The sequence below is a fragment of the Scardinius erythrophthalmus genome (assembly GCF_964197995.2).
Source record: "Scardinius erythrophthalmus genome assembly, chromosome: 10".
Classification (NCBI taxonomy): Eukaryota; Metazoa; Chordata; class Actinopteri; order Cypriniformes; family Leuciscidae; genus Scardinius; species Scardinius erythrophthalmus.
The window spans coordinates 20,947,505-20,970,794 of record NC_138230.1 but is presented as its reverse complement, the minus strand read 5'-3'; the positions used below and the strand labels follow the sequence as shown (position 1 = coordinate 20,970,794).

At 44.0% G+C, this 23,290-nt stretch overlaps 1 protein-coding gene across 1 annotated transcript in view; it reads right to left on the bottom strand.

The window, feature by feature from the left end:
• Positions 1 to 23,290, bottom strand: part of LOC308697353 (SH3 and cysteine-rich domain-containing protein 2-like) — a gene marked incomplete at both ends in the record, with an annotated part of 356,064 nt that overhangs the window by 114,211 nt on the left and 218,563 nt on the right. Inside the window, 3 exons of the mRNA XM_081376535.1 lie at positions 9,169 to 9,244; positions 10,597 to 10,709; positions 21,370 to 21,442. Of these exons, the coding sequence (XP_081232661.1) occupies positions 9,169 to 9,244; positions 10,597 to 10,709; positions 21,370 to 21,442 (262 nt within the window). The remainder of the gene's footprint in view (positions 1 to 9,168; positions 9,245 to 10,596; positions 10,710 to 21,369; positions 21,443 to 23,290) is intronic.

The following is a 23,290-nucleotide window of genomic DNA, read 5'->3' as shown; positions in this document are numbered from 1 at the left end:
TTACCCGTGTGCGGTCAGAGGATTGCCAGAGGATTGTCTGGCGAAGGACGCGATCGAGCCGGTCCCTCCAGCCGAGATGAGGTCTGGGTTTTATAGCCCCTACTTCATTGTACCCAAGAAAGGCGGTGGGTTACGGCCAACCCTGGACCTGCGAGTTTTGAATCGGGCCCTTCACAAGCTCCCGTTCAAAATGCTTACGCAGAAACGCATCTTTGAATGCATCCGTCCCCGGGATTGGTTTGCAGCGATCGACCTGAAGGACGCGTACTTTCATGTCTCGATTCTTCCTCGTCACAGACCGTTTCTTCGGTTTGCATTCGAGGGTCGGGCATATCAGTACAAGGTCCTACCCTTCGGGCTGGCCCTGTCGCCCCGTGTCTTCACGAAAGTCGCGGAGGCGGCCATTGTTCCCATGAGAGAACGTGGCATTCGCATTCTCAACTATCTCGACGACTGGCTTATAATAGCTCACTCGCGAGACCTGTTGTGCGAACACAGGGATATGGTGCTTCACCATCTCAGTCGGTTGGGACTTCAGGTCAACTGGGACAAGAGCAAACTCTGCCCCGTGCAGAGGATCTCTTATCTCGGTATGGAGTTGGACTCGGTCGGCCAGACTGCGCGCCTCACGGAGGAGCGCGTCCAGTCAGTGCTCAACTGACAGTGCCCCTTGCTTTCCTTCCTGCAAGATGGGTTGGAGCGAAGGCTGTCTCCCTCCACCCTCAAAGTGTATGTCGCCGCAATAGCCGCACATCACGATGCAGTAGAAGGTAAGTCCTTGGGAAAGCATGACCTGGTCCTCAGGTTCCTCAGGGGTGCTAGGAGATTGAATCCTCCTCGTAATCAGCACCCCGTACCCTCTTGGGATCTGACTTTAGTGCTCAGAGCACTCCAGAATCCACCTTTTGAGCCCTTGCATGCAGTCGATTTAAATATTCTGTCAATAAAGACAGCTCTCCTGCTCGCTTTGGCATCCATCAAGAGGGTAGGGGACCTGCAGGTATTTCCGGTCGACGAATCGTGCCTAGAGTTCGCGCCGGATTTCTCTCACGTTGTTCTGAGACCCCGGCCCGGATATGTGCCCAAGGTTCCTACCACTCCGTTTAGAGATCAGGTAGTGAACCTGCAAGCGCTGCCCCCGGAGGAGGCAGACCCAGCCCTGGCTTTGCTCTGTCCTGTTCGCGCTCTGCGCTGTTACATTGACAGGTTACGGAGATAGTACGGAGGCCAGCAGAAGGGGAAGGCTGTCTCCAAGCAGAGGTTAGCCCACTGGCTAATGGATGCTATCGTCCGGGCTTATGATTCCCAGGACGTGCCTTGTCCACCTAGGTTGAGGGCACACTCTACTAGGAGTGTTGCCTCCTCCTGGGCTTTGGCTCAAGGCGCCTCGCTGACAGATATTTGTAGAGCTGCGGGCTGGGCGACACCCAACACGTTCGCTAGGTTTTATAGCCTTCGTGTAGAACCTGTTTCCTCCTGTGTACTCGCTTCGGCCAGTAGCGCGAGGAATTAGGTTAGTGTCGGCTTGCTACGCCATTCTCGCCCCAGGGGCCAGATAAGTGTGTTTTCTGCTCCGTTGGTTACCCAACAAACGGCTTACCTCATGAGTTCCTCCGTCTCCCCCTCCGGCGACAGGCGAGGCGGATCGCCGGTCACCAGGCCTGTTCCTCTCTGTTGAGCTGAGTTCAGGCTGGGTCCTATGTAGTGGTCCCTACGGCGACCCCATAGGTGTCTTTCCACGTTAGGTTACCCTCCAGGTTAGCCAGTGTCTTCCCCTTGACAGACTCTGTCTGTCGTCTCTGCTGAGTACGCTCCCACACTTCGGGCTGGGACTACCTCAGAGACTGCCACGTGTTGACTACCCTACGGGCTAGTGCACATGTGTATTCCTAGTGCCTCCCTTCGGGCAGGCTTTGGGCTCCGCAGCGTTCCCTTCTACATCTTGGGCACGCTTTCCCAGTGTTATCCAATGTCCACTGAGCTGGTCTTGCGGAACAGCAGTGTGACTCTCCCAGCTAAGCTTCTGCACATAAGAGATAAGTTCAAGAAACTGCTGCTGAAGCTTAGGCAGGGCGCTGGAAGGGGCCAGCACCATGGCGTTTTATTAGGGATCCCAATTCGTTGGAAACTCCTCCGACGAGACGTAGGAGTTCCCGAACGAAAGGGAACATCTCGGTTACGTATGGTAACCCTCGTTCCCTGAGTAGGGAACAGAGACGTCTCGTCCCGTCGCCATGCTGCTGTACCTTTGCGGAGGACTGGACACCGTTCGGCTCCTCAGCGAAAAGCGTTTGTGTATGCGCTTGCTTCCGCTTTATACCCGTGCTTTCATTGTTATGCTGATGATACTCAGCTCTATATTTCTTCACGCCCAGACGAAACTTACCAATTCACAAAATTAACTGAATGCATAGCTGATATAAAAAATTGGATGACTAGTAATTTCCTACTACTTAATTCTGAAAAAAACAGAGATTCTAATTATTGGACAAAAACATCCTCACGTAATAATCTAGAATACTGTCTAACACTTGATGGCTGCTCTGTTAAGTCTTCATCGTTGGTTAGGAACCTGGGTGTGCTCTTTGAAACCAATCTTTCATTTGAAAGACACGTGTCTAGTATCTGTAAAACCGCACTTTTCCATCTTAAAAATATATCTAAATTACGTCATATGCTCTTATTGACAAATGCGGAACAATTAGTTCATGCGTTCATGACATCAAGGCTAGATTATTGTAATGCTCTACTGGGTGGTTGCCCTGCACGCTTAATAAACAAATTACAGCTGGTCCAAAACGCAGCAGCTCGAGTTCTTACCAGAACCAGGAAGTATGACCATATTAGCCCAGTTCTGTCAACACTGCATTGGCTCCCTATTAAACATCGTATAAATTTTTAAATATTGCTGATTACTTTCAAAGCACTAAATGGTTAAGCTCCGCAGTACTTGAGCGAGCTCTTAACGCATTATAGTCCTTCACGTCTATTGCGATCTCAAAATTCCGGCCAGTTGATAATACCTAGAATATCATAATCGACTGCTGGCGGTAGATCCTTCTCCTATTTAGCACCAAAACTTTGGAACAGTCTTCCTAACATTGTCCGGGAAGCAGACACTCTCTGTCAGTTCAAAGCTAGACTAAAATCACATCTCTTTGACCTAGCATACACATAACACATTATAGTCTTCTATAATTCCATATTAGGCTGCATAGAATAGGCCAGCAGGAACCGGGAACACTTCCCATAAATCCTGATGTACTCGTTACATCATAAGAAGAATGGCGTCTACGCTAATATTAGTCTCTCTGTTTATACCGAGGTTTACCGCAGTCCATCGGATCCAGGCCGTATCCAGATCTGATGAAGGACCAGCGCCTGGACGCGACGACAACGCAGTCCTGAAGTGTCAACTAGTCTCTCCTCTTCCGCCAGATCCAGGCCGTATCCAGATCCGATGAAGGACCTGCGCCTGGACACGACAACAACGCAGTACTGAAGTGTCAACCAGTCTCTCCGTTTACTGAAGTGAGGTGGACCCCGGCCGTTTCCAGATCAGATGGTGGATCTGCACCTGGACCTAACCATGACGCATCCCTGAAGTGCCAGCCTCATCAGCCCTGTGAAGGCCTCATCGACACGACCAATCTGACTTCTGACCTGTAATGCTACCTGGATCATAATCATACACTGTTCGCTCGTTGGCCCGAGGAGAACTGGCCCCCGACTGAGCCTGGGCTCTCCCAAGGTTTTTTTCTCCATTCTGTCACCTGATGGAGTTTTGGTTCCTTGCCACTGTTGCCTTGGCTTTTGGCTTGCTTAGTTGGGGACATTTAATATTCAACAATATTATTGATCTGCCTTATTAAGGGTGGACGATGATGCAATTTTCTTCTAGAAACAAACTTTGTTGTATTATTTTCATGTTATCAATGTGAAGCTGCTTTGATACAATCTGTATTGTAAAAAGCGCTATATAAATAAAGGTGACTTGACTTGACTTGACATGGCAGACGGCAGCAGGCTCCGACCCACGGCGAACGGTATCCTCCACTCCCTCTCGGACGGCAGCCACACTTCCTCAACCCAGGAGCATGGTAGCAAGCTCTCCGTCCCACCGAGAAGGGTCTGGCTGCAGACCTGCACTTGCACTCCCAGACCTGCACGCTCAGACACCAGCGCTTCCTCTGCAAGTGACGTCACTTGCAATGGACGCATAGTGTGGTTCGTGTCGGATTGAGAACAGCTCCCAATGTCGTTCAAAAATCGTTTCTGTAAGTATATACATATAAATAAATATATATCGTTGCTGTCGGGCGGAAACCTTGTATGTCCAAATTTTTTCAATTTCATATTTTTTCACAAATCGATGCTATTGGTCAGTCCCCACGTGGTTCTGTTATTTTTGCAAATTATTAACCAATCTAAAGTGTTGAAAATAGCTAGAGAGCAAATCTCTTAACTCCACTGGACACTTCAAATGTCTGAGAATCCTCATAACTCCACCTCTTCTTTACTCCGCGGCGGGACGGGAGTCTTGCAGCATTTTGTCTCCTCAGGATTGAAAATTGCAACGATTAAGAAATCCTCATCGAGCAACACGTAAAGCAAGCCTTAACTCTGATTTGATCTGTGTTAAACTATGATATCAGTTATTGATGTATTTTAAATGTCTACTTTTTACTAGGCTTATTATTACTAGGCTTATTATACGTGTGCATTGAAGTTTTAAAATGTATCTAATATAATACTTGAATTGAATGAAATGTTTTGGATACCAGCATTAAATTTATTGTTTTTATTATTTTACTGACTTGAAGTTGGCACTGTGCATGTAAAATACCCCAAGTAGCAAGGTTTTAATTTATGTGAGAAAAAAGGGCTGTCTAAGTTACTGGCACCATGTAAGCCTATCTTTGGATAACTATGTATGTTTTTTAGACAATAACGAGTGAAAGTAGTTAGGTTAGATATATTTAAGTAGGCCTGTTTTGTTAAAAATCGATAGCTGTAATGCTTCGGTGCAGAAGGAAGCCCATGAGCCACGAAGGTAAGTTTGCGTGCAGATTAGGCTAATTTCCGCCTATTAGACAGCCTAGTCACCTCATCGTTTTTAGTGCAATTTTCCACTGGACAAAATTGCGATTGTTAACTCATGATTTCTGTTCTGTCTGTGCGCACCAATCTTGCACTTCTATCTACTCCTCAACCAGACCACCTAGAGACTTCGGGTTTTCGGCATTATGTTAAGGAAGGTCTAATCTCGGGAACGCACAAAAAAAAATCCAGGAAAAGATTTACTATCTCTTAGTGTTGTGATCCCATGACGTGAGAAAATTGCGCTAAAACACTCACTGAGTTTTTATTACTTGTTTTGTTCTGCTTCACTTATAGCTCTTAAACCTTTAAAATGGAGTTTAGGAAGATGTATGTAACCACAGTCATTAGCTTTGGTTAACTATTGTAGCCTTATTTTCTCTTGTCAAAAGGCTCAACGCGACCGCCGACTTTGTGTGTGTGCAGATTAATTTCCACCTATTTTAGACAGCCTAGTATTTTGGTATTGCATCACTCATATCTCTTAAACGTTTAAAATGGAGTTTAGGAAGATGTATATAACCACAATCATTAGATTTGAATAGCTATTACTTAAAGCCTTATCTCTTGTCAAAAGGCTCAACGTGACCGCAGACTTTGATGAACACTGCTGGCAGCAGTGACGTCTGTGTTCCATTCTAATCAATGACAGCGTAACCTCGTATCTCCCTGCTCCCAAGTCAAAAATCTCGTATCTCCGATTAAACATGATTTTGGGGAAATGTTGTGTTAATGTTGGTACACAACAGTATATGATAGCAATACAAGGTATAATACCAACTTTAACGATACAATGTTTAATAACTCAAAAATATGCATTTTTTTTATTTCCTGAAAAAATTAATTATATAACATAATATTTACTGCTGGAAACATATTTCCGGTTAATTCGTCACAGGCAGAGGAAGCGCTGGTGTCTGAGCGTGCAGGTCTGAGAGTGCAAGTCTGAGAGTGCAAGTGCAAGTCTGCAGCCAGACGCTATTGGTCCCACCTGCTGTTCAATCGCACCAGCACCATCGCCTCGGGCAGCCACCGGCCGTCACCGCCCCTTTGCTGCCCAACCTCCTCAGCAACGCGATCCCTCTCAGCAGCGAGGGCTCTCCAACAGTGTGTCCCTCCTTCTTCCCGGGTTTTGGCACCAATGTAGCAAGGTTAGTTGTTGTGGGAAGAAGGAGGAGGAGGGAACCGGCGAACTTTCACAAGCTTTAATTATAAAATAGGCAAACACAAAACGAAAGTAAGTACAGAAGCCCTCATGGACGACTTCCGGACACACATAAACAAAACATAACATAATGTCAAGGCCTGGTCCTCTTTATCCTTATCCACACAACCAAAGCGTGCATTTATTGTTTATTCCATAATAAATATTTGGATTCCAAACTTCACTCTGGAGTAGCTCCTGTTATTTCTATCAGAAGAATTAGGCCAGCTAAACACAAAACATCCCACAGCATGTAGTGTTTCCCTTTGCCCAGTGTTGATACTTTTTGTCTTACTTTATGGTTATTTACCTCCGATATCATTCTTGGACAGTGCATCGAGTCATCCATTGCATTATCTGCCTACTGTTCATTCCACTGCTGTCATCCACTGTCAGGTGCTCTGTCCGTCATTCAACACCATTGTTGTTTCTAACCTATGTCAGTTAAAATTCATGCTACTGAATCCAGCACTGTTAGTGTCATGGCAGATTGCCTGTTTTTGTTAGTGCCATGGCAGAGAAACGTTTGGAGAAACACTGGTGTCATAATCATCCTGGACTCTGTTCTGTCATTCGCATGCTCTTTCCAGTGCTTTAACGAGCTGCACCTGATGCTTGTTGTTGGGGTGTATGGAGCATGATGTAAACTCAATCCTGGCCTGGCCATTAACACTGGAATGGATACTGACTTTGTGCTTTAGTAAAGAGCTGACTCACCAAACTTCTCCTGTTGTGACATTTGTTTCTCCGAGAGGATTTAATTCTAAGATGTGCCTATAAATATGTACCTAAGTTCTGAGTTCTGTTCTTTTTTGTAAAGACTCTTTTCCTTTGAATACCTACCTTAGTTGTGTTTAATGCCGCACAAAGACTGAGAAACCTTACCTGTAAATAGATATCTGAGGCCCCATCCACACTACTGCGTTTTAGTTTAGAAATGGATAATTAAAACGAATACGATCTCTGTCCACACCAGCGTTTTAGCTGCATATTAGAATTGATCTCCGTCCACATTAAAACGACTGAAAACGTGGATCACATGACCATTCACCAACACTGGGCATGCGCGTGCCGGTGTCAACCTAGAGACTTTCAAACATTTCTTAATATGTATTTGTGTCAAAATGACATATAAACATCTTTTCCTATTCTATTTTGCCTGGAAACGCTTCCAACACGCTTGCGTGTCGCATGAAAAATAGGCGTCAGTTCTATTTCTAACATGCACGCGTTTTCCTTACTGTAAGAAACTGTTCCAGCGGGTGAAGTTTACTGGTACTGAATATTACCTGTGTATACTCCATGACTGATGACACCCAATCATAGAGCCGAGCGTGAGCCTCTGCATCATCGTTTCTAAAGTCCCCCGATTTGACCCGTCTACACTAAACGCCCTCCGGTGATTCAAAACGCAAAACGGAGTCGGCAGCATTTCTAAACTTCTCCGTTTTAGGTCTTCGTTTTTGCCATTTTAGTCTGGACAGGAGGTGCAAACTTAGCAAAAGGTCTCCGTTTCTAAATGAAAACGCAGTAGTGTGGATGGGGCCTGAGTCGTGTTTTGACATGTGGAAGCATTCCTGCACCGTTAGCATACCCTTTGTTACAAAGACTGTGCTTGTATACCTGCTGTCACTTACCAGTCCATACTGCCTGCTTTTGTTGTCCGAATAAAGCTCCTGCAAATGTATTCATACTAACTTCCGTCTCCATAGTAGTGTTACAATTGGACTAGATGTGCACATTGGATGATGACATATATAAATTATATTGCATATATTTTCATTTGTAGATAATTTGCTAATTTGGTCTAATATTTAATGTTTTTTTATATATATATATATATTGTAGATTTATGTAGCAATGAAAATCAATACAATTATTGACATATTTTGAAACAAAGGTCTTGTTAATGATTTTCAGTTTTGTTCAAGGTAATTAAAGCAACAGTTTATCAATAACGGAAGAATATGTAAAAGTATGGCATTTGGGGTAAAAGGCACCCCTGCTGTTGGGGCTAAAGGCACAATAATTAACATGAAAATAATTAGCTGGCTGAATTTTCCATTTGTTGACATGACATTAATTCAAATGGTAAATATTATATATCAAGTTGGCTGTCCACCTTAGAGATAATCAGTATATTTATATAACCATCATATTTAAAAATTGTTTGAAAACAATAGAGCGGCCAACACGATCTGCCTAGCGGAGGATTCCAGCCCCACACCCACAGATCCAGAGCACAGCCAGCCATCATCCCACCGCACAAAATGGACGCCTGAGCCCACCGCAGACGGAGAGATTGAGCCCGCAGCGATGCACTAGCCAACACCAAGAATATGGAATGAGCCATTGCCTTAGAGCATGAGAATTCAAAAACGTCTGACCAGGCGTGTGATGCAGGTTGTGTCAGGATAGTGTTCTGTTTAGTGTTTGCTCCTGTTATTCTAAGTTGACCTAATTTCCATGTCTGTGTCCTGGATTCCCTTGTATTTCCTGAGAGTTAAAGAGTGTTGTTGTAGTATTTCTATCATTGTGCGCTTTATTCACCACAGCCACTCATGACATACACTATAGGAGTAGTCAAAAGCAAATTTTTCTTAATGTGTGCCTTTAGCCACATTGTACCCTATACAAAATAACTGACCAATTTTTATAATATTAATTAATAATCAATGTTAATTGTTTTATAGAACTGCTGTATAAAACCAATATCACTTGCACTGTAGAACTAAATACAGATTTATCAGTTGATGTTTAATGTAAAGTCTCTGTTCTAAAGCAAAACCATTTGAGAACCACTGACTTGTAACTATGCATCTATATTTCTCCATGTATACTTGTCAGAATTTTGATTCTCTTACCCTTTCCTGGGTTTTCGGTCAATTTCTTCCCCTCAGTGGACACACATTCATTCCTCTCCTGACCCTCCTCTTCATCCTCAAAAACACAAACAGATTTTCACACAATAATGAATGATTAAAGTTAAAAGTTTTAGCTTCCATTCAGTAAATGCTCAATTTTTGACAAATATTTTTTTATAGTAATTGCTGGTAAAAGATTAGCAAGTTTAAGTACTAAACAAAACACTATCGAAACAATTGAGATATATTCATTATAAAAATGGGTTACACTTTATATTAGGTGTCCTTAACAACTAAAACATAAGTACAATATACTTATTGAGTTCCTATTGTATTGCAAAACACTTGTGCTGCTACTGAGGTCGGATATGGGTCAGGTTTGGCGGTATGGTTAGGTTTAAGGATGGGTTAGGGTGAAAGGGGAGGCTCCACAGTGTAATAATAGATGTAATTACAGAAATGAATTACAGCTGGAATAACATGCAGGTATTTCTTCAAATATATCCCTTAAACGGACAATGTGCACCAGGATACATATTCTTTAGTCTCTTGTATGAAGCATGGGAGATAATTTTTCATCCAATACTGTAATCATTATCATAGTTGAGTTTGTTTGGAGTATCTGGGTCACATGACTTGGATACAATTTTCTGTGCTCATTTTGTCAGTCTGACCTAAAGCCAATATGTCCGCCCATGGTGCATGGACATTCTGACTTTGTAGAAAGTAGGCATATATTAATCTTACTTTTTCCAGCAAAAAATGCAATACAACTGCTAATATTAATTGTGAACATTTTCTTAAGATGTTCAAAAAAAGAAAATTAGTTTGAAAAGTAGAAAATTATAAATCGTTAGAAGGGAGGGGATGCCCCTTAGTAGAAATCACGTTCCAGAGCCACGGCCCTTAGGGAAGATCCTTATAGGCCCCCCTGTACACCCCTTTCTATTTCTAGGTATTTTGAGTTTTAAAAAAATTGCAAATTTTAATATTCACATGTTAACTGACATTATGTTTAGTTGACTATATTTTTGCATTTTTAACTAGATTTTCTTGCAGGGATTCACACAGTTCGATGTATGGTAGAACAGGGGTGTCCAACCCTGCTCCGGGAGGGCTAACATCCTGCAGAGTTTGGCTCCAACCATAATCAAACACACCTTAAAAAATTAACCAAAGTCTTCAGAATTACTTAGAAAATTATGTTGTATCATAAAATACATATGTACACTTTATTTACACTGCATAAGTGCACTGTATCAAATTATTAATTTAAATGTTAGTGCATAGTAGTTAAAGACAACTAATGTAAAGTGGGACCCACTTGTATTTTGAATTTAGATTGACAACACCTTTATTAAATCTTATTTTCAACAAGCCACAACATCTTTAAGACCTAAACACACTTCTGGTATATATGGTACCCACCAGACTTTGTGTTGGAGGTTCAAAAAAACTCCCAAAGCTAGATCGACTGGTGTTGGCCAGAGAAGTTCCAAAGCGCAGTGTAGAATACACAGGATCCAGAAGAGCTTCTGACTCTATCATATCACAAACATACATGTCAAAATAATGAGCACTGTACACAGACATACTCGCTCTTTAAAAAGAGAAATAAACATCAATTTCATTTTCTATTATATTTTCCAAGTTTAATTTATGTAATATTACAAATTATATTAATATTAAAATTACGTTTTCAATACTTCTTGGGACTAAACTGGCCCACTTTCTTGAGTATCCTAGTTACGTGTACTTTAAGTGTAACAGTAGTATACTAGTTGATATCCTAATATATCCTAATATATATATATATATATATATATATATATATATATATATATATATATATATATATATATATATATATATATATATATATATATATATATTGTGTTTGTTTGGCAACTGTAATGTTAACTATACTACAATTAAAATGATAGGTATTCTGATAGATTACTAGCTATATACTTCTAGTCCACTTTATATATTCTCCTTATATATCTTCACTCTATATCTAGTCCACACATATCCTGTGAGTAAATTAGTTTAATAATTTTTATACTGCAAGTATACTGTTCCCTTTCGTCATCAGGGAACTCCGACGCCTCGTCGGGGGAGTTCCCCTGACGAATTGGGATCACCCTAGGGAGACCAACTGCCTTCGAGTGAATTAAAACGAGCCAATGAACATTGGCATGCAACGTTTGCATTCCGCAGCCCGCCTACGAGTGCGGGTATAAAGGCGGAAGCAAGCGCATACACAAATGCTTTTTGCTTCGGAGCCGACCGGTTGTGTCCTCTCTAAGTGAATGAGCTTTAAGATTGTATCTTTCTTACGCTCTACGAGTCTGCTGTTTCGGGAGGGGATCTCTCTGTGTTGGTGAGACGGCGTTTCAGTGACCACGCGATTTCCTGTCTGCCGGCTGCGTCTGCACGCTGTTAATTCAAAAGCTGTTTTCACAGCTGGTAAACGGTTGAGTGCGCACAGCGGGCTTGCAGTTTCCCCGCTGTGTTGCCGCGTTGGATCCCCCTTTTCGTAAGGGCTTGAGCCGTTCAGCGTGCCGTGTGCCGTCGAGCTGCCGATTGACAGCGTGGGTTGTCACGGCAACCGAGCGCGCGTCATTCGGCGCTCAAGATGCGCGGTCATGATCAAGACTCGCGTGCCTCTATAAGGGGAGTCCCTTTGTTTATTTCCCGATCTAGTTTCTCTTCTGGTGCACCAGAGGAGGGCTACTTTGGCAAATAACATTGGTGATCTGAGGGTTACAGTGAGCACGAACAACTCACTCCTCTAGCGCATCACAAACATGCTGAGACTGTGTTCGTGGGTGGTTTATGCTTTCTTATGAGAGCATGACCACGTGGGCACGTTGTTCGCCTTGCCTGCAGGCTTGAGCGCCCAGCGTGCCGTGTGTCATCGAGGCGATGGCCACGTTCACTGTCTTGCATGTCTGGTTGACGGCCACGATCACTGTTTCACATGCCTAATCAGTGTGTTGAGACTGTGTTTGTGGGTGGTTCATGTTCTCTCATGAGTGCATGACCACGTCGGCACGTTGTTTGTCTCCTCTTTCTCGTAAAGACTTGAGCCGCTCAGCGTGCCGTGTGCCGTCAAGGCTTTCGGATGGGGTTCTGGTCCTTCTCATGAGGGACCGAGCATTTAATTCAGGGCTCCAGGGGAGGGCAGATGTCGATTGCTACATCGGAGAGAGGGCTGTTATACTCTGAAAATTATGCTGAGTTCCTACTATAATGGTGTGTTCTCATGCTGAAGATTCAGACTTGACAGCCACACTTTTCTGGGCTATTCTAAAGTGCCTGGATGTGTGTGACATTTTTTTTGGCAGTATGGAAGCTTTTTGGTGCCAATATGGCAAGCCAAACATGCCTAAATCTGCAGAAGTTTTTCCTCTCTCACTACCCCTGCACTTTCACTGCACGTGGGTAGTTCTGACTCGGGGTGGAGCTGCACTTAGTGACTGACCGTGATTAGTCACAACGCTGGCCCTCGGTCAGACGATGTCCACACTGGTGGTCTAGAAGCACCTGCCCGCTCAGAGTCCGTTTCCCCCCAGCAAAAGGAAGGGAAATGACCTTGAGAGAAGCGACCCAGAGTATGTGACGTTCTGCTCTTCGGGAGTGCGTGTCATCACCACTCCTTCCCCCAGGGAAGGGCCGGGTGGAGAATTTTGTTTCTGTTCCGCCGCTGGTCATCCAGTCAGCGGTACCCAAAGTTTGAGCAGTCCACTTCCTCTAAGTCGCTCACGGGCCCCAGCGTTCAGATGGCAGTGAGGGCTTCGGCCTCGTCACTCTCGTCTCTCGCTGGGTGAGGCGGAAACCAGGACTCGATGCCCCCGGGCCTCGCTCCTCGTTTCCCCTCACGGTCGAGACTGGCAGTAAAATAAGACCAGTCTCCTCCGTCCGAGAGGGTCAGAATGGCAGTGCCCGCCGCCCCCGAGCTGTGCCGCTCTCGTTCCCCTCTCCCCAGCTCTCAGATAGCAGTGGCGCCACCCTGGTCATGTCACTCCTGTCTGCCGCTGGGCGGGAAGGTACGGAGACCAGCAGCCGCCCTTGGGCCTCACTCCTCGTCTCCTCCCCTTCTCTCGCCAGGCGACAGCCCGCAGCAGAACACTCTAGGGTCTTCTCTGCCGTCTGTCCCCCGGTGGAAGCAGGTAGGTGTTGTCCAAGCACACACCCAGGCCCCGCTCTCGGCCGCTACAATGCCACCGGAGCCGTGTCCCTGCCTTCCGCCTCGCTGCCCCTCCGGGGGTACGCCGGCGGTGCGGGTGGGCTCGTTGTGGCAGTTTCTCGGAGCCTGGCTAGCGCTCCCGAGGCCGTCGCACTGGCTCATCCACACCATCTGGCTCGGCTATGCAATTCAGTTTGCACGCCGGCCTCCCAAGTTCAAGGGCATCCACTTCACCCGTGTGCGTCCAGTGGATGCTCCTATCTTGCGGAAAGAGATCGACGCCCTGCTGGTGAAGGACGCGATCGAGCCGGTCCCTCCAACCGATATGAGGTCAGGGTTTTACAGCCCTTACTTCATTGTACCCAAGAAAGGCGGTGGGTTATGGCCAATCCTGGACCTGCGAGTTTTGAATCGGGCCCTGCACAAGCTCCCGTTCAAAATGCTCACGCAGAAACGCATTTTCGAATGCATTCGTCCCCGGGATTGGTTTGCAGCGATCGACCTGAAGGACGCGTACTTTCATGTCTCGATTCTTCCCCGACACAGACCATTTCTTCGGTTTGCTTTCGAGGGTCGAGCATATCAGTACAAGGTCCTACCCTTCGGGCTGGCCCTGTCGCCCCGTGTCTTCACGAAAGTCGCGGAGGCAGCCATTGTTCCCATGAGAGAACAAGGCGTTCGCATTCTCAACTATCTCGACGACTGGCTCATTCTGGCGCACTCGCGAGATGTGTTGTGCGATCACAGGGACATGGTGCTCCAGAACCTCAGTCAGTTGGGGCTTCAGGTCAACTGGGACAAGAGCAAACCCTCCCCTGTGCAGAGGATCTCTTATCTCGGTATGGAACTGGACTCGGTCACCCAGACTGCGTGCCTCACGGAGGAACGCGTCCAGTCAGTGCTCAACTGCCTCAAGTCTTTTCGAGGCAAGTTAGCGGTCCTACTGAAACAGTTTCAGAGGCTCCTGGGGCATATGGCAGCCGCAGCCACAATAACGCCGCTCGACCTGTTGCATATGAGACCGCTCCAGCACTGGCTTCACGATCGAGTCCCGAGGTGGGCGTGGCAGAGCGGCACATTCCGGGTCAAAGTTACCCTGCACTGTCGCCAAACCTTCACCCCTTGGTCGGATCCTGTGTTTCTACGGGCTGGAGTGCCCCTAGTCCAGGTTTCCAGGCATGCTCTGGTATTCACAGATGCTTCTGCCAAGGGCTGGGGGGCCACGTACAAAGGGCATGCAGTCTCGGGTCTGTGGACGGGGCCCCAACTGCATTGGCACATCAACTGCCTAGAATTGCAAGCAGTACACTTAGCCTTGTGTCGCCTCAAGGGCTTTCTCAAACACAAGCACGTACTGGTCCATACGGACAGCACTGCGACCGTTGTGTACATCAACCGACAAGGTGGTCTACGCTCCCATCGTATGTCGCGACTCGCCTCCCACCTCCTCTTATGGAGTCAGAAGCATCTAAGGTCGCTTCATGCTGTTCATGTCCCCAGGGAGCTCAATCATGTGGCCGACGAGCTTTCACGTCAGCCTCCCCTTCCGGGAGAATGGCGACTCCATCCCCAGGTGGTCCAGCTGATTTGGCGAATCTTCGGAGCCGCACAGGTAGACCTGTTTGCCTCTCCGGACACGACCCATTGCCAGTGGTATTACTCCCTGACCAAAGGAACTCTCGGCACGGACGCCCTGGCACACAGCTGGCCCCGGGACCTACGCAAATATGCATTTCCCCCAGTGAGCCTTCTTGCACAGAACCTGTGCAAGGTCAGGGAGGACAAGGAGCAGGTCCTTTTGGTGGCCCCGTATTGGCCAACCTGGACTTGGTTCCCAAAACTCATGCTCCTCGCGACAGCCCCTCCTTGGCCAATTCCTCTGAGGAGGGACCTACTTTCTCAGAGAAGGGGCACCCTAGTGCACCCGCGTCCAGACCTTTGGAAACTCCATGTCTGGTCCCTGGACGGGACGCGGAGGTTCTAGATGGCCTGCCACAGGCAGTGGTAGATACCATCTCTTCAGCTAGAGCCCCCTCTACGAGGCGCCTCTACGCTCTGAAGTGGAACCTGTTCGTCGGCTGGTGTTCTTCCCACGGGGAGAACCCACGAACTTGCCCGGTCAGAGTCGTGCTCTCCTTCCTACAAAAGGGGTTGGAGTGAAGGCTGTCTCCCTCCACTCTCAAAGTGTATGTTGCCGCAATAGCCGCACATCACGATGTAGTTGGCGGTAAGTCCGTGGGGAAGCACGACCTGGTCATCAGATTCCTCAAGGGTGCTAGGAGGCTAAATCCACCTCGCGATTTGCACCCTGTACCCTCTTGTGACTTAACTTTAGTGCTTAGAGCGCTCCAAAGTCCTCCTTTTGAGCCTTTGACGACAGTTGAGCTTAATATCCTGTCCATTAAGACAGCGCTCCTGTTAGCATTGGCTTCCTTCAAGAGGGTAGGGGATCTGCAGGCTTTTTCGGTCGACGAATCGTGCCTAGAGTTCGGGCCTGGCCTTTCTCATGTTATATTGAGACCCCGGCTCGGATATGTGCCCAAGGTTCCTACCACTCCCTCCGCGGACCAGGTAGTGAACCTGCAAACGCTGCCCCAGGAGGAGGCTTATGAATCCCAGGGTGAGCCCTGCCCACCCAGGTTGCGGGCTCATTCCACTAGGAGTGTTGCCGCTTCTTGGGCACTGGCACAAGGCGCCTCGCTAACAGACATTTGTAGAGCTGTGGGCTGGGCGACACCAAACACGTTCGCTAGATTTTATAGCCTACGTGTGGAACCTGTTTCCTCCCGACTACTCGCTACGGCCAGTAATTAGAGGGAATAGGTGTGTCGGCTTGCGACGCCATTCCGTGAGCGGATACGTGCGTCTTTTTGCTCCGTTGGTTACCCAGCAAACGGCTAACCTCGTGAGTTCCTCCATCACTCCCTCCAGTGCCAGGCGTTGCGGACCGCCGGCACCAGGTCTGCTACCTTCAGTAAGGAGTTGCTAGTAGACTGGGTGCCTTTTCCAGTGGTCCCTGCAGCGACCCATGATTGCCACGTGCAGTTCAGCCGTGTCTTCCCCTTGACAGACTCATTCTGTCGTCCCTGTTGAGTACGCTCCTCACTCCTCCGGACTGGGACTACCTTCAAGGACTGCCATATGTTTCACTACCCTACGTGGTTAGTACATGTGTGTATTTGAGGGCCTTCCTCTAGGCCGCCTCAGCTTCCACAGCGTTCCCCCCCCTTATTATTTTCCTTGGGGACGGGCATGCTTTCCCAGTGTTATCCAATATCCACTGATTGGGTCTTGCGGAACAGCAGTGTGATTCCCTAGCTAGCTCCCGCAAAATTTCTGGAAACTGCTGCAGGGTAGCTTAGCTGGGCGCTGGAAGGGGCCAGCACCATGGCGTTTTGGTAGGGATCCCAATTCGTCAGGGGAACTCCCCCGACGAGGCGTCGGAGTTCCCTGATGACGAAAGGGAACGTCTCGGTTACGTATGGTAACCCTCGTTCCCTGAGTCCAGGGAACGGAGACGCCTCGTCCCGTCGCCATGCTGCTGTACCTTCGCGGAGGACTGGACACCGTCCGGCTCCTCAGCGAAAAGCATTTGTGTATGCGCTTGCTTCCGCCTTTATACCCGCACTCGTAGGCAGGCTGCGGAATGCAAATGTTGCATGCCAATGTTCATTGGCTCGTTTTAATTTACTCGAAGGAAGTTGGTCTCCCTAGGGTGATCCCAATTCGTCAGGGGAACTCCCCCGACGAGGCGTCTCCAGGGAACGAGGGTTACCATACGTAACCGAGACGTTTTCTTTAAGTGCAATTAACATCATACTTCTAGTTTACAATGTACACTTTTTTACAATGCACTTTAAATATACTACTAAAGTTCTTTTTAGGTATTAATTTTAGATTTGAAATACATCTTTAACTGTACTTGAAGTTTATTTACAGTTGACTTCTATGTCATGACTTTTAACTACTATGTACTAATGTTTTAATTAATAATTTGATAAAATGTAATTATTATGTACATACTGTACATGTTTTTACATTGTACTAATATTTGAATGCATGCATGTGATTACATCGGTAATTAATTTAGCATTTATAATTATAACCTAAACGTATTCTTCTATAATAACATTGTTGACCCTTTCCTTACTACTTAACCCACTCTTAAAATGACCCATGCCACCAAACCTGTCATAAACTTACCCATGTCCCATTTCAATAGCAGCAAAATTTGTTTGAAATACAACATGAACACAAGAAGTACATTGTGCTTTCCGTTTTTTTTTTTTTTTTTTTTTTTTTTATGCAAGTACATAGTAGTTAAAGACACCTAAAGTGTGACTGAGACTCCATTTACTATTTTACTGGATGTATTTTATGAAATTTTAAATTATTTATTCTGGTTAAAGCTTATAATTGAAGCCAGTTTAAATTGTCAATAAAGTCATCTGTTTCTGTGTGGGTTAGACCCATTGTGTACAGGTTCAGTTCCACCCATGCACGATTCACTCTACCCCAAAGCTGATGTAAGCTTATAAGATGTATCTACTACCTCAAAGAAGCCAGTATGTTTTGGGGAAAAAACAATAATTGGCTACTATTAAAAGGGTTCGCCAGCAGCCACATCACCCTGTAGCCCAAGACTGGTTGCCCACTGAAGCTAAGCAGGGTTGAGCCTGGTTAGTACCTGGATGGGAGACCTCCTGAGAAAACCAGGTTGCTGCTGGAAGAGGTGTTAGTGAGGCCAGTAGGGGGTGCTCACCCTGTGGTCTGTGTGGGTCCTAACGCCCCAGTAAAGTGACGGGGACACTATACTGTCAAAAAGCACCATCCTTCGGATTAGACGTTAAACCGAGGTCCTGACTCTCTGTGGTCATTAAAAATCCCAGGATGTCCTTCGAAAAAGAGTTGGGGTGTAACCAGGGTTCGAATTATGATTTCATCTTTGTGGGGGCCTCTTTAAAAAAGAAAAAAAAAGTAGCCTATGAGCAGGCGCGGAGTAGCTTACTAATGTAGGCCTAAATAAATAAAAATGTTTAATAAAAAAGCATTGCTAACACAATTCAATTTAAATAGTACATTTGGTTTAATTTGTCGTTTAATGAGGTCTAATATATGTTGTTAGTGGTGAGAATTTAAGTGCATTTAAGTGGTCCAGAGGTTCTTGGTTTTGGGTTCTAATCCTCACTCGTATAGTTTTTTTTTTTTTTTTTTTTTTTTCATCAAAACCGATTATGTTTATCAGTGGTTAAGGACACGTTTGTGTGCATTTTGTTTTGTAATTTCACCAGAACGAATAGAGAGTCTCCACAACGGATTGAAGCGCGCATCCGAGTGAAAACTGTGCACGAGCCACAAGAGAACACAGTATCCGTGCCACTGATCGCAGCGGCAACGAGCACTTTGACCACTTTATTTAAAAAAACAACACATTTCAGCGCTAGATCGTCTCTTATTTAACAAACGAACTAAATGAATGCTCTGCTAGTTAACTGAAGATGTTTTATTTATTTGTATTGGTATATTAGTGCCGCGAGATGTTTCAAAAGTGGTGGGGACAATATCGACCTTAGCAAAAGGTGGTGGGGACATGTCCCACCCGCAAATTACGCCTATGTTAAAATAACTCTTGTGTGATGGGTTATGCTACTGCTAGATCGGATGTTGACGTCACTTCTGTGAGTTGAGAAAAGTCAGGAAAAGTCCTGGCAGAAAGCGAAGCATAAGGATGTAGTGTGATGACGATCCGAGATCCCGCGAGATCCATGTGTTTGGCATCTTGTCCTATCTTTTAAGTCACGCTACAGTAGTCTGAAGGAAAAAGTGCTTTATTTGTAATTTAAAATAATGGTGCTGCTGATGATTTTTAGAGACCCCCACCGGTGTATGATTTGACTGTTTTCATGGGAGCTCATCCTCTCTCTATGGGAGCTCAGCTCCCACTGGCTCCCACGTAATTCGAACCATGGGTGTAACCCTGTCATCCTGGCCAAATTTGCCCATTGGCCTCTATCCATCATGGCCTCCTAATCATCCCCATATACTGATTGGCTTCATCACCCTGTCTCCTCTCCACCAATAAGCTGACGTGAGGTGTGCGTTCTGGTGCAACATGGCTGCCGTCGCATCATCCAGGTGGATGCTGCACATTGGTGGTGGTTGAGGAGATTCCCCCTTCCATGTAAAGCGCTTTGAGTACCCAGAAAAGCGCTATATGAATGTAACGAATTATTATTATTATTTAAAAGAGTAAAGTCAACTACAAGCATACTTTGAGTACTTAATAATACTTTTCTTTTGTATACCTAAATCAAAAGTTTAAGTATTTTGCAATGCGGAAATAAGCTATTTTCTGTTAATATGCAGAATTACAGATTCATTAGCAGCATAACCAGTGTGTTTAAGATGATGGAAATATATTAAAATAATATGATAACAAATATTAGTACTAGTACTAATGCTGTACAAATACTAATATCAAGCAACATAATGTACAGCTGAAATAACAGGAAGCAGATGACACCGGATGTTACAAATGGTAGGGGTGGGCGGATCGATCCTGAAGTATCGATACTTTCGATACTGACGTGGTATCGAAAAGGATCAATCCTCACATAAAAATATCAATCCAAATGTGTGTTTTTTTTACCAGTAATTTTTATTAATTTAGCACGCAATTTAGTGTGTAAAATAAGCTTCTAAGTGGAAAAATAAGCGAATGTTAGCGGATAATTGTGTAGGATAGAACCTTTTCTCCTAGCACTTGATGCTGGTGCTTCGCTGAGCTCATAGGCCCAGTGCGTTTGGGAAACGAAGCCTTGCTTAGATGACAGAGAAACAATCAGGAATTATTTCGCAATAAACAAACCAAAAGTGTACATAATGGTTCAAAATGTTGACGTCAGTAAGATTTTTTTTATGAAATTAATATTTTTATTCAACAAGGATTGATGCATTAAATTGATCAAAGGTGACAGTCAAGGGTTTTACACTGTTAAAAAAAAATCTACTTCATATAAATGCTGTTCTTTCAACTTTGTTTATCAAATAATTTTGCATAAAATGTATCATGGTTTCCACAAAAATATGAAACTGTTTTCAACATTGATAATAATAAGAAATGTTTCCTGAGCAGCAAATCAGCATATTAAAATGAATTATCATCATGACCGGAGTAATGATGCCAAAAATTCAGCTTTTATCACATGAATAAATTACAGTTTACTATGACATAGAAAACAGATAGCTTATGTTAAATTGTAATATTACAGTTTTTACTGTATTTTTGATCAAATAAATGCAGAAGAGAATTAAAAATCTTACAGACCCCAAACTTTTGAACAGTAGGATAGTGTACAATAGTACATTTACTATAATTAGGGTAGTTTTGTAAAAGTCACTGACTGATTACAGGCGAGTTGAGAGCACAAATCACAAAATATTTAGTAGTCATGAAAACGTATTCAGATTTAGCATATTAATGATGCAGTCACCTCATAAATCATGACACACTGCTCTAGCACAGGAAAGTACATATAAGTTCAAGTGCGTGCTTTTAAAATGAAAAAGTATTGGTATCGGTATCGATATCGGCGATATTGGCCCTGTATTTACTTGGTATCGGATCGATACCAAAATTTGCAGTATCGCCCACCCCTAACAAATGGCTCATCTGCTCTTATGTTATAAATAAAGCGTATAGTCCAAATACACACTATAAACTTTTCTGTATGCATGTTAGTATAAGCCAAGTATACTTAAGTCTTATTTTGTTAAGTATATCTCATAAATACATGTGAAAGTATTCTCTCGTAGATTGGGCTTAAAGTATACTAATAGCACATATGATTAACCTGTTTTGTACACATTTTCCACAACTCCACCTTAATTCCAATTTAACCCTTGATGTTAAGTAGAATATATATAAACACAAATGATCATTACATTAATAATCATGCCATTTCATTATTTTACACACTGAATCAGACTTCTTTTTCTGACACACATACCCTGTGTCTTCACAGCACATAATCGATCATCTGTCAATACAGGTGAGCTTAAATTCCTCTTGAACATGCCAGACTTGAAGAAAGAAAGACAAATACAAATATGAGATATAATAATTCGATCTATGTTTTATGCTTTTAGTAAAAAAAATATATAAAAAAAATATATAAAAATAAATATTTATTTATAATAATAATAATAATAATAATATATATATATATATATATATATATATATAATATATATATATATATATATATATATATATATATATATATATATATATATATATATATATACAAATAAATATTAAATATTTCCAACTATGTAAGTATGCACAAATTATTGACAAATTTAACAGACTGGGCTGATAAAATAAATGTGCTTTTTTTTTTTTTTTTGGTGGACTCATGGTTTGAATTTCTGAGTTTCTCTCTAGACTGTGAACTGTGCCTGTCAGATTTTAATCTATGAATACTACAGACAAGTCTAGTGCTCCCATAGGTCCCTAGTCCAGTTGCCCCAAATCCGATGGCCCCAGTGGTCACAAGTTCAGTAGTCCCAAGGCTGCAGTGTATGCTGCAGCTCCCTCTGAGGCAGCAACATCTTCTGCTCTTGAGCTCTCTGCCATGGACGGGAAAGCACTCATCCTTTGAGTCCGGTCTAGCCCTGGAGCCACTCAAGCCATCTGCTCACCCTGTCATGGCAGAGGCCGTGACTGCCAGCCTCAGAGTCGGCGCCAGGGCAGATCTACTGGAGGGGCATTGGGTCATCGGCGGGGGGCACTGACGTTTGACAAATATTTTGACGCAGTGGCGACATCATAGTCCAACACAGCACAAATGCTATATAAAACTAAACACGTTTATTATAATTATTATTATTATTATTACAATTACATGGCTTGGTTGAATTCTAATATATAACGCGGTCTGTTATTTCTTGATAACAGCCGCTGCTAAGTATAACGTTAACACACCATTGCCATGAAAAACAGAGCGTTGCTATGGACGCAGGACTTAACCGTAGAGACGGAACGGATTATTTTCTTTAGCGGAAGGAGGTTTTAAATAAATAAACTCCTTTTTAAATCAATATTTTGTGTCAAATTATTGATTTATTTTGTTGGTAGCCATGTAATACAACCGCCTCGCTCTACATGATCCCTTACATATCTTCTTACAGGCAGCCAAGTATACACAAATGCAGATATTACTACACATTAATTGCGCAGATATTAACATAAATAAATACCTAATCTCTGTATTACATACATACTACATTACATACATAGTCTCCAATACCATCTCTGCTGTTCTTCTTCGTGCAAATTTTTTTATTCCCCAAACTACTTCAGAGGACACTAACGTTAACAACTCGCTGGCAGACAAGACAGACCAGCTTTTGATATGAAACAAAGTCTCATTTGGTAATTTCAAACACTTCAACTTTCAAATTTGGTAATTTTTTAAAGAAAAGTAAACAATACCGTTTTGTGGCTCTTGAATGTGTCGGACAGATCGCTGTAGAGCCTCAGTTAAAGCTGCTCGTGAACCAACCATCTCTACCTTATAGTTAATTTATATTTATAGCATCAAATAAACATGAATGAATATAAAAAGGAATGTTGTTTTGACCATGGAAAGACGTTTGTTGCCTAGTGCCTACCCTCCGTTTTTCAAGTTCAAATCCTCATGTTAATCTACTATGATTGGTCAGATCGCCTGTCAAACAAACTGCTGTTTGAATACACCAAACACTGATCCCTAAAACTACCCGTCATTGTAACCTTAACCAATGAAATAAGCTGCAGGGCGGGATTTCTGCTTAACTGGTTTGCGCCCAGTGGGATTTTTTAAAAATATTTTTATAGAAAGATTAAAAATACGGGAGAAATTCGGGGAAATATTTAAACGGGATGAT